A 13198-nucleotide genomic window follows, 5' to 3' on the forward strand; every position below is an offset into this window, starting at 1 on the left:
CATTCCCTTTGAAAACCGGCACAAGATAAGGATGCGGTCTCTCACCACTCCTGTTCAACATTAATATTGGAAGTTCTGGCCAGGGCAGTCAGGCAAGAGAAAGAAATAAAGGGTATTCAAATAAAAAGGAAGGAAGTCAAATTGTCTCTGTTTGCAGATGACATGATTGTATATTTAGAAAACCCCATCATCTCAGCCCCAAATCTCCTTAAGCTGATAAGCAACTTCAACAAAGTGGCAGGATACAAAATCAATGTGCAAAAATCACTAGCATTCCTATACAACAATAACAGACAAACAGAGTGAACTCTCATTCACAATTGCTACAAAGAGAATAAAATACCTAGCAGTACCACTTAGAAGGGATGTGAAGGACCTCTTCAAGGAGAACTACAAACCACTGCTCAAGGAAATAAGAGAGGACACAAACAGATGGAAAAACATTCCATGCCCATAGATTCAATGCTATCCCCATCAAGCTACCATTGACTTTCTTCACAGAATTATAAAAAACTACTTTAAATTTCATATGGAACCAAAAGAGAGCTAGTATAGTTAAGATAATCCTAAGCAAAAAGAACAAAGCTGGAGGCATCACGCTACCTGACTTCAAACTATACTACAAGGCTACAGTAACCAAAACAGCATGGTACTGGTACCACAACAGAGACATAGATCAATGGAACAGAACAGAGCCCTCAGAAATGATGCCGCATATCTACAACTATCTGATCTTTGACAAACCTGACAAAAACAAGAAATGGGGAAAGTATTCCCTATTTAATAAATGGTGGTGGGAAAACTGGCTAGCCATATGTAGAAAGCTGAAACTGGATCCCTTCCTTACACCTTATACAAAAATTAATTCAAGATGGATTAAAGACTTAAATGTTAGACCTAAAACCATTAAAATCCTACAAGAAAACCTAGGCAATACCATTCAGGACATAGGCGTGGGCAAGGACTTCATGTCTAAAACACCAAAAGCAATGGCAACGAAAGCCAAAATTGACAAATGGGATCTAATTAAACTAAAGAGCTTCTGCACAGCAAAAGAAACTACCATCAGAGTGAACAGGCAACCTACAGAATGAGAGAAAATTTTTGCAACCTACTCATCTGACAAAGGGCTTATATCCAGAATCTATAATGAACTCAAACAAATTTACAAGGAAAAAACAAACAACCCCATCAAAAAGTGGGCAAAGGACATGAACAGACACTTCTCAAAAGAAGACATTTATGCAGCCCAAAAACACATGAAGAAATGCTCATCATCACTGGCCGTCAGAGAAATGCAAATCAAAACCACAATGAGATACCATCTCACCCCAGTTAGAATGGCCATCATTAAAAAATCAGGAAACAACAGGTGCTGGAGAGGATGTGGAGAAATAGGAACACTTTTACACTGTTGGTGGGACTGTAAACTTGTTCAATCATTGTGGAAGTCAGTGTGGCGATTCCTCAGGGATCTAGAACTAGAAATATCATTTGACCCAGCAATTCCATTACTGGGTATATACCCAAAGGGCTATAAATCATGCTGCTATAAAGACACATGCACACATATGTTTATTCCGGCACTATTCACAACAGCAAAGACTTGGAACCAACCCAAATGTCCAACAACGATAGACTGGATTAAGAAAATGTGGCACATATACACCATGGAATACTATGCAGCCATAAAAAATGATGAGTTCGTGTCCTTTGTAGGGACATGGATGAATCTGGAAAACATCATTCTCAGTAAACTATCGCAAGGACGAAAAACCAAACACCGCATGTTCTCACTCATAGGTGGGAATTGAACAATGAGAACTCATGGACACAGGAATGGGAACATCACACTCCGGGGACTGTTGTTGGATTGGGGGAAGGAGGAGGGACAGGATTAGGAGATATACCTAATGCTAAATGACGAGTTAATGGGTGCAGGAAATCAACATGGCACATGGATACATATGTAACAAACCTGCACATTGTGCACATGTACCCTAAAACCTAAAGTATAATAATAATAAAAAAAAGATACTATAAATGATAAAAAAATATAGTAATTTAAACTGGTAACATGTATAATATTGCATTTACTTATAATATTAAGATCAATTCTTTTTTGCATGGAAAAATTTCAATGTACTTTAAAAATAATTTTCTGATTTGACACTCATAAAAGCTCTGTGCACCAGATAAACGTAGACGTGTAATTATCATTATAAAGAAGCTAAGGCCACGCAAGATTCATTAATTTTTCTCAAAGTGACATATCCTGTAAGTGATGGAGATGAGAATTAAACCCAGATCTGACCAGTATAACAATACTTTTTTTCAGTTTCCAAAGTTTGTCTTACTGGAAGATGTAGAGCTCTATGTGAATTAGCAAAACATATAGTATGGGTAGAGGTGGTGTTGTTGTTGTGTTTTAACTTGTGTGGTGAAGTGGAAAGAACCATTTTAAGAGTAAGCAGATGGTTTGTAAACAAGATTCAATCTAAATAATAATACAACATGGAACGTATATAAAACAAGCAAAACAACATTCATGTAACTAGTGTTTATTTAGTTTATGAAGCAGAGAGTACAGACAGAATTGTTCAGCTAGAGGGCATGTTGTAAATGGAGAAAAGTGAGAGTTAATGTATGCCTAGTGGTTAAGACAATCAAAATGCCTACTTAGAAGAGCTGTCTTTTTAAAATTTCTGAGGAGATTTAGTTAAGTAATTAATCAAATGGTCTCTTTATCCTTTGAAAGGGGCACAATATAAAGAGCACAAAAGTAAGAAACATTTAACTTTTTGTATCTCCTCATTTCCAATAGAGTGTCGATGCCTTTGATATATGAAGTTAATGTTTATTTTTCTCTCTTTCAGAAGATAATTAATTTGGAGTCTAGTAATTATAATTTTATTTGAAAAAGGCATCTAATTACGTACGTAAACATCTTTAGCTAGTGACATTTCTTAACCTATCTCCCCCTTGCATAGCAAAAAGGTTTTGTGTGATTCTTCTGTGAAAACCTAAGGTCTAGTTTAAAGAGCGGATTGGGTAATCACGACTTACATGATAAAATTGCTGGCAAAATATAATTGCCGATCATCTTTTTTTGCAGTAAATTTTATGCCTATTATACGAAGACAGTTTATCCATCATAAAGGCAAGGCATCCTTCTTGACTTTACACAAATCACTGCCCAACTTCCCCAACCCGAAGACATTACTTTTCAATAATCCTATGATTGATTTGAAGATAAAAATAATCATGCTTCTTGTGATACATTCTAGTTGCGTATTTTTTTCTCTCTTAGAGTTGCATTTGGGAACTGCAATGGGTTGGCTGTGGTGGATTTTATACAGAAGACAGTACTGTTAAGCATGGGGACCATTGACCTATATAGATCAAGTGACTTATACCAGCGACAACCACGATCTCCTCGAAAAAACAAACAGTTCATTGCAGGTAGGAGATAAAACAAGATGAGTTATGAACTTGATTTGGTCATCTGTGTTCTTACTTTTAGATTTCTTGTCTTTCTTCTCTGATACTATTCAAATGCATGGCAAAATAAAGTTAACATAATTTACAAAATCATGTAAGTAAAATAAATTGGGCAGGAACATTGTGAGAATCTTTGAAAGGGTTAGGTGTGTGTATGTTTAAACTTCAATTTGCTATTGAAGTTAGGAAGCATCTCAACTTTCTTAGGTTTAATTCCTAAGAAATAACAGAAAATAAGAAGCTATTAAATGTAAAAATGCTACAAAAATTAGGGCTCTGTAGTTGAAAAAACTGCTTGCAATGGTTGTGTTAAACAGGTTAACTTTCTTCTAAAATATCTGGTCCCTTTAAAAAGATAATTTTAGGTCATTTACTACATTTAATTTTTTTAATTAATTCCATATTGTAGCTGACACCTTTCCTTGTTGGATGATGACCTTCTTGGAGGTATTTTCACAATTCAATAAACATTTTTCATTAACAATTTTTAAGTACTATGACAGATGGCATTTTTCTTGGCAGGATCAATAAATTGATGTATTTAACTATAAAAGAAAATAAACTTAAGCTAATTAGGATTTAATGCCAAACTTTGATATGCCAATTATCCAAAGTTTTACTGAAATTTTAGTATATATCCAAATAGTTGGCTTTATAAACACTGCCAAAGTTTTGCATATTTTCTGTCCATTGACAGTCCAGTTGATAAAAAAAAAATTAGGCGAAAATGTTGCAGATGAAAATGCTTCTATAATATTAAGTGTTATTTTAGACAATCCTTTAAAATCTTCTACTTTGGGCCAGATATGGTGGCTCATGCCTGTAATTCCAGTACTTTGGGAGGCCAAAGTGAGAGGATTTCTTGAGGCCAGGAATTCAATACCAGTCTAGGTAACATAGTGTGACCCCCATCTCTAATAGTAATAATAATAATAACAATAACTTTTTAAATTGTTTAAATAAATAAAATAAAATTTGTACATTTTATTATTTAAAATAATTTATTGAATATTGATGATATTACTAAATATAACCATAGAAAAATATTATAAAAAATAAAAAGGGTACATGATGGTAGGTGTTATTTTCCAAGTGGCAGGTATGTCAAATTTAACGTCCAAATGTGATAATAAATGAATTTCCTTTTTGGACTAATGAAATTTGTTATACTGAAACTCTTCTTGTTAACTTTCTTTTGCGAAACTCAGTCATTTCCAAATTACCAGTTTAGACCCTTTTGAGAGACACAAATTTTCTCTTTCAGAAACCAAGGGGTTTTAGTGAGGGATCTCAACTTTTAGCAGTATTTTAGGAGAGCTAGAAATTCCAAATTCTAGAGATTTTGCCTCTATCACTACCAGATTTTGAAAGGAAGACAAAATAAAAAGCAACTGTACATTCACATAACGTGAGGTTTCCTCATGATTGGGAAAGACAAGTTTGAAGTTGATGGACTCTAGGATAGAAAGGTGTTAGGGGGGCAGTAGGCTATTTATAATTAAAAATTTAGTTTGCAATGCTAAAAGCACCAATATAATCAGAAAAGCTGTGAATCCTATGACAATATCTAAATCACTTGCTGGATATATACAGTGGGGCAAAAAAAAGTATGTATTTTGACAAAGGTAATACAATTGTTGTTTAATTTAAATTAAACTGTTTGAACCTTGACAGTTACTACTAGAGCTTAGAACATTGATGACTTTAAAATCAGGAAAATCTGTGAAGTTATAAACTCGGTTTGTGTTTAGTGTACAAGATGACACAATGAGAACTCACTTTATATTATAACAATGAAGTATTAAAGACTGAAATCTTTAGCTTTCTTTTTAATTGCTGAAGGATTAAAGACAATCATTTTTATATTAATGAAATAATTTATACATATTAGTTACAAGCCGAAGAAGTGTATTTTGTAAAAACATATAAGGAAAATATGCCATCTACTTTAATAAGACATTTAAATAAGATAAAAATAAATATTTACAAATATTTTTATATTAAATATTTAAATAAATATTAAAATTACTACCACATTCTCATCATTCATCTATCCCATCTTACTTTATAATTGATTTATTTTATTAATATCTCCTTCTAATTTAATTACCTAATCTTGCTGCAATTTTTTCATCTTGGCTGTTCCAGATTCTGGTATGATATCACTTCCTTTCACTTTAGACTTTTTTTCTCTTTCTTCTGCCTGCTGCTGATGCTGGTGTTCTGGCATGTTCCAAAGACAACTTTTGCATGCGTGGCCTGTCTAACTTTTATCCTGATTTAACGAAACGGATCCGTACTTCCTATCAGAGTAAGTTATATAAAGGTTAGGCAAATAGCCTTTTTAAGACATAATACTTGAGTTAAATCCATACATCAGTGCTCAGTAATGTGTTTCTTAAAACACATTCAGCATGCATGCAAATTTTTGTTTTGTTTTGTTATGGTGTGCAACCTGATAATTTTAATAAAAATTATTATAGAAATATTTCAATCCATTATTGTCCTGTGCCCATTCAATCATACCCATTGTTTCAGTGTTTATTTCCAACCATGCAGACCATGTCCTACTATTCCAAGAGTCACTGTCTTTTATTTCGAGGAGGAAGAGCTATGATGCCCTGTAAATAATAAAATTTATTACTGATATACCAGTATCAGTAATAAGTCAATGCTTTCTAATTTTGGCAACCTTATGCTTTGGCCATTTTATAATACTCTTCTAACCAGGGTCACAATATTTGCTTCTTTTAAATAATTACATTCCTTGAAGACAACTAAGTATTCCTGATTTCTGATGATTTTTATTAAAATATACAAACACATATTTCTATGGTGATTTAAGGCACTCAAACATTATAAAGTAGGATAATTAAGGTAAAAAGTAAACGAGTAAATAAGATCAACATTTACCATGGTATCAAACACAGATCCGAAGATGTCTAGAGTAAGCAATTATAAAAACTGGTATAGAAAGGATGAAGAGTGAGAGTGTGTGTGACTGGAGGTACAGATGAGACTAGTGATGTTATGGGTAAATATTTATTGACATAAAAAATGTTTATCATATGTTAATATATTCTGTTAAAAAGCAGGTTTTTTAACAATATATACAAAATGGCCTTATAGTTGTATAACATATACATTATATACACACACTCACACATATTTGTTGTTTGTAACCTGAATTTCTTCAGACCTCACCAGTTCATAGATACTAATGGAATCTTATCAGTAATAAAACCTAAAACTTTACTAGTTTATGCCCTTAGCTTACATAAGTCAGTCTCTGTGAAATCCTTAAAATGTTCCCGGGAATGCCCAGAAGTTAAGTAATTTTTGCTCATAAATATTCTCTAGTTTTCTACTCTAGCAGAGCACCACCTTTTAGGAATCCTTCCCACTCTCTCTGTTCCTGTTGCTGTGTGTGAGAATATTGGTATCTATGTTGGCTTCTGCTGCTCCTAAAACAGAAGCTTATTTGATACTATGATAACTGTGATATTTCTTGACATCTGAAAATTTTATGAAATTTCAGTTTCTGTAATAAAGTTTCATTGGAACATAGTCACAATCATTCATTTATAAATTGTCCTTAAATGCTTTCACACTACGATGGCAGAGTTGAGTAGCTGCAACAGAAACTATATGCCCACAAGGCCTAAAATGTTTACTATCCTGTTCTTTACATTAGAAGTTTGCTGATTCCTGCTCTGTGCCATTTTTTCACACCCATCCTCTGCACCACATAAAGGATTTCAGCCAAAACCTTTCTGTAAATAGTCTCAGGGTAGTTTAATACACGTAATCAGACTTCAGAATCCCAGTTTAGCCTTCTAGAGGTAGAATCTCCTACATTTGTGTGTGTGTATGTGTGTGTGTGTGTGTGTGTGTAGACAGAAAAGTTTCTGGAACATGACCTTGTGGATTTTACAGACTTCTTTTAGCTTTACAATATATTCTAGTTTTTCTGTAATAAACTTGTAATTATTTTATGCTAAGAAGCTAAATTGGAGACTGAAGATCAGGAGCAGAAACAAGCTCTTAGTTCATCAGGATCCTATAGTATCAGCCATGATGTAAAGTTTTTAAGAGTTCTGAGAAATCTCAATAATATATTTTCTTATATTCCTTATATTTCCTTCAGAATTTTTTTTTCAGCCCATCATTCATGATCCTCTAAAGTATAATTTCTATCAACATCTTCAAATGGATTTTCTACTATTCTCCTCTTAAGCCAAATTTTTGTATCTTACTACCATTATGATTTACTCATATTATCCCCTTTTTGGAAATGCCCTGCCAAAAGTTTACTTTCTATAGTAAGCCTTTCCTACCACCATCAGAGCCCTGTTGTGCCAATTCCTTTATTTACATGCTTCCAGTGTCCAGGTTTGTACACAGTACAGGCTTGCCTGAACCATTTGGTTGACATTTAGCCTAGATTCATTTGTATAGCTACTTACTTTTATACTTTTGCTCTACCTTTCCAAATGCATGACAAGAATCTCAAGACCGTACCTAAAATTCTTTATATTCTCTACATCTAGCACAAGTCATAAGATCTGTAAGTAAATGATGATGTCAGTAGGATAGAACATGGCAGCAGGCTTTATTCTCTCACATGAACTGCCAGGGAACTTTTCAAATCTGACAAATGAGAGAAGAACTAAGTACCGGGTTCACCAGAATTTTGCAAAAGTAATCATAGTTTCTAACTAGAGACCTAACGTTTTAAGTCAGAAGTAAAATCAAGTCTGTAGAAGGACTTAAAGAAATCCTCCATGTCTCTACCATTGGGCTCTACAGTGGCTCAGACAAGCTCTAGGATTTAAAATCAGATTTCCTAAAAGTCTTCTCTGAATGATTGATATTGTATATCATGAAAAGGGATTGATTCTTTAACCACTCAAAGGTATATCCTACAATTGCTTTTCAAAATACATTTTATGAAAATTTGACTTGAAGTTTAACTATTGGATAATATAATCTGATTATATTTCTATAGTCTAACTTTATTATAGTAGACACTGCTCAGCCTTTTCATTAATTGTTTCCTAACTTTCAGAAAAGCATATATGCTTTGTTCATATTTGGGGTGATAAAACCCAGTTCCATTGATTATCTATTCTACTCTGCTAGTCAGTTTGACTCAGTGTTATATTATCTACTAGTGATTATAACCCTTTGAGGCAGATTGATATATATTAGTATATTTCTCTACACATGAGAAAATTGAAGTTGAAAAAAATGAAATTAGTCTCTCAAAGCCACACAGAATAAGTGGAACCCAAACTTATGCCTATCTGACACTAAAGTTACTTCATAGGCTTTTCACTGTATAATCTTGGATCTCTAAGTGTCTTTTTTAAAGTTTCAGGAACATTGGAAACGAAATCCATTATTTTATAATCAGAAAACACCTCAGTTTTTGCACACTATCAATGAAATTATATCAATGACTCTTTTACTGGTCACCTTATTCCATAGGTTAGTCTCCAAGCAGCTGACCTCCCCACATCTTTAAATTACCAATCTGCAAAACTTTTCACATCATAGAATAATGAAATTTTGTAGTTGAAAGAAAACTTTAATATTTTACAGATTATGATTTTTAGAAGCAGAAAAATGCTTTGAAAAGAACAGCAGGCATCTGATCAGAAGATTTACATTGTTTTAACCTTTTCCATTTGTTAGCTACTTCATACATTTATAATCTTAAACAAGGCATTTAATCACTCTGAGTTTCTTTCTTCTAATGTATAAAGTAAAAATTGCAATTTCTACCTCCCTTAGAGAGTTGTAGAACTTTTCTGGGTTAATGTTAATAAAAGTGATTCTATAAATGTTAGTTATTGTAATTATTATAAAAGATGAACCAACCCACACTACAGAGAGGTTAAATAACTTCCACAATCATAAGAAATCTATGGAATACTTAGGGCTAAAACTCAGGCTGCTGCCTCATTGCCTAGTAACAGTTCTACTTGTGATAATCACATGAATTTTGCTATTTAAAAACTGATATTATGCCATTTGAATCAAGAGAAGTTTGAAAAGTAGGCTTAATGTAGAGAATTGTCTACATTGCTTGTGTATCAATTTCTAGTTATGCAACAAGGGATCCTTGGAGAGTCTCAGGCCTATTATCCCTTTCTTTTCAGAGGGTAGGGCTATGATAACAGATCCTAAAAACACCTGAAAAATAAAGAAGAAATAAAAGAGGATGATAAGAGAACTATCTAAGAAAGGCAAATAAGTATTTTAAAACGAACAGAAAGTCAGGAATGGAGAAGTAAACAAAAAAAATTAAGGAATGCTTTAAGAAACAAAAATCAGCAAAAAATATGGTAAACAATAAATGGGGAAAAAAATCATTCATTCAAATAGTATTTTGTTGAGCATCTCTTGTGTCAAACATTTTTCTAGGCATTAAGTATATAGTGATGAGTGAAACAATTATGGTCCTTTCCTTTCATTTATAACAGGTAATCTACAGATAAATAAAGTCATAGATAATTGAAGAAAGGTGGCAATGCAATGATAGGGAAAAATGAGATAAGGTGGACCTATTTTAGAAAGTGTTGTCAGAGAATGGCCTATCCAACACAGAAACATTTAAGTGAAGTTTTGCAAGATAAGAAATAGTCGAAGCTTTAGATTTGCACTACGAACCAAGATAGAAAGATAGAGTAACAAGTACTAACAAGTACCAGAGTTAACCTCCTGCTCAAAAACCCCCTCACCCATTCCCCCAAAATAGACAAAATAAATGAAAACAATGGTTTTTAAGACACAGGGTATCAATGAAAAAAAAAATGATGGGACAGATGGGAAACCTTAACAATCACACCCATTTACTATCCCAAGATAATTTCTAGACTGTAGCAAAGGGAAGGGAAGCCCAGGAGGAAACCACTGAGCTTTTTAGGCTGGAAGATGAAGATGAGAAACCAGAGAAACCAAAGCATCTACAGCTAACAAAAGAATTTCAGAGATCTACAGTGTTTCCTCCTAGAGCAAAGTGCTGATCAACGTGTACATATGATGCAGCTATCCAGGAACAGGTAAAGAGCCATCTGAAAGGATTAAAGGAAACTGCCCAACACTCAAATAAAGGAAATAGTGCCATTTCCACCATCCCAACTAGAAAAAGTTCATAACTCACATCCACTTCTATAACATTGTACTGGCAATTTTAGACAGTGTTGTCAAGCAAGAATAAGAAATAAAAGTTATCTAGATTGGAAAGGAAGAAGAAGGTAAATAGTCTTTATTCACAGAAAACATGATCGTCTATGAAGAAAACAACGAAATCTGCCAAAAACAGCTGCTAGAACTAAAAATGTGAGTTTAACAATGTGCAGGATATAAGGTTAATATATAAAATTGCATTGTATTTCTATATGCATACAACAATCTGAAATTGAAATTTAAAATTACCATTTACAATATCATCAAAAATAAGAAGTACTTAGCCATAAATGAGACAACAGATACGAAAGACCCACACATTGATGGGCCGGGCGCGGTGGCTCATGCCTGTAATCCCAGCACTTTGGGAGGCCGAGGTGGGTGGATCACGAGGTCAGGGGTTCGAGACCAGCCTGACCAACATGGTGAAACCCAGTCTCTACTAAAAATATGAAAATTAGCTGGGCGTGGTGGCAGCTGCCTATAATCCCAGCTACTCAGGAGGCTGAGGCAGGAGAATTGCTTGAACCCAGGAGGCAGAGGTTGCAGTGAGCCCAGATTGTGCCACTGCACTCCAGCCTGAGTGACAGAGCGAGACACCATCTCAAAAAAAAAAAAAAGACCCACACATGGAAAACCAGAAAACATTGCTGAGAAAAGTTAAGAAGACTTAAATAAATAGTTACACCAAGTTTATGTCTCACAAAACTCAATTTTATTAAGATGGCAGTTCATTCCAAATCAATTTGTAGTTTCAATGCTAGATCCCAATAAAAATACAGCAGATGTTCTTGTAGGAACTGACAATCTGATTCTAAAGTTCATACAGAAATTCAAAGGATTTAGAGTAGCCAAAACAGCTTTTAAAATGAAGAATCTGTTCTTGCATTAGGTAGCTTAGAATAATGGCCTCCAGCTCCATTCATGTTGCAGCAAATGACATGATTTCATTCTTTTTTATGGCTGTTTAGTGTTCCATGGTGTATATGTATGACATTTTCTTAATCCAGTCTACTGGTGATGGGCATTTAGATTGATTCCATGTTACTGCCGTTGTGAATAGTGCTGCAGTAAACATACGCATGCATGTGTTTTTACAGTAAACCACAAGTTATATTTCTTTGGGTATATACATAATAGTGGGATTGCTGGGTTGAGTGGTAATTCTAAGTTCTTTGAGAAATTGCCACACTGATTTCCACAATGGCTGAACTAGTATACACTCTTACCAACAGTGTATAAGCATTCTCTTTTATCCACAATCTCTCCAACATCTGTTATTTTTTGACTTTGTAATAATGGACATTCTGACTGATGTGAGATGGTATCTCATTGTGGTTTTGATTTGCATTTCTCTGATGAGTGGAGGTGTTCAGCATTTTTTCATATGCTTCTTGGCTGCATGTATATCTTCTTTAGAAAGGTATCTATTTATGTCTTTTGCCTACTTTTTAATAAAATCGTTTGTTTTTTTGTTACAAATTTGTTTACATTTCTTACAGATTCTGAGTATTAAACCTTTGTTGGATGCATAATTTGCAAATATTTTCTCCTATCCTGAAGGTTGTCTGTATACTCTGTTGATAGTTTTTATAGCTGTGCTCAAGCTATTTAGTTTGATTAGGTCCCATTTGTCAATTTTTGTTGTTGTTGTAGTTGCTTTTGGCATCTTCATCGTGAAATCTTTGTCAGGTCCTATGTCACATGGACAAAAAGAAGTGAACAACAGACACTGGGGCCTACTTGAGGGTGGAGTGTCAGAGTGGGGAGAGGATTTAAAAAATACCTACCAGGTACTATACTTATTACTGGGTGACTAAATAATCTGTATGCCAAACTCCCACAATATGCAGTTCACCAACCAAGTATCTGTTCTCTTCAAGAGACTTGCCCAACACATAAGGACTCACATAAACTTAAGGTAAAGGAGTAGAAAAACATTCCATGCAAATGGACACCAAAAGTGAGCAGGAGTAGCTATTCTTATATCAGACAAAACAGACTTTAAAGCAACAATAGTTTAAAAAGACAAGAAGGGACATTAAATATGATAAAAGGACTAGTCCAACAGGAAAATATCACAATTCTAGATTTATATGCATCTAACACTGGAGCTCCCAAATGTATAAAACAATTACTGCTAGACCTAAGAAATGAGATAAACAGCAACACAATAATAGTGCGGTACTTCAGTACTCCACTGACAGCACTAGACAGGTCATCAAGACAGAAAGTCAACAAAGAAACAATGGACTTAAACTATACCTAGAACAAATGGATTTAACAGATATTTACAGAACATTCTACCCAATAACTGCAGAATATACATTCTATTCATGAGCACATGGAACATTAACCAGGATAGACCATATGATAGGCCACAAAACAAGGCTCAATACATTTTTAAAAGTCAAAATTATATCAAGTACTCTCTCAGACCACAGTGGAATAAAATTCACACAGTGGAATCAACTCCAAAAGGAACCCTCAAAACCATGCAAAT

General features: G+C 34.1%; 1 protein-coding gene across 10 annotated transcripts in view; it reads left to right on the top strand.

Moving 5' to 3' along the window:
- The window catches only part of STXBP5L (syntaxin binding protein 5L), a 493876-nt gene that overhangs the window by 336161 nt on the left and 144517 nt on the right, over positions 1-13198 (top strand). For 6 of the 10 annotated variants that reach the window (XM_063630147.1, XM_055260428.2, XM_063630146.1 and 3 more), the window contains one exon: positions 3311-3462. In XM_063630147.1, coding sequence (XP_063486217.1) covers positions 3311-3462 — 152 coding nt within the window. Of the gene's footprint in view, positions 1-3310; positions 3463-5740; positions 5813-13198 lie in introns of all 10 variants that reach the window. The other 4 variants (XM_055260425.2, XM_055260427.2, XM_063630145.1 and 1 more) reach the window with 1 other exon arrangement.

This window comes from Symphalangus syndactylus, chromosome 21 (assembly GCF_028878055.3).
Source record: "Symphalangus syndactylus isolate Jambi chromosome 21, NHGRI_mSymSyn1-v2.1_pri, whole genome shotgun sequence".
In the NCBI taxonomy this organism is placed as follows: domain Eukaryota; kingdom Metazoa; phylum Chordata; class Mammalia; order Primates; family Hylobatidae; genus Symphalangus; species Symphalangus syndactylus.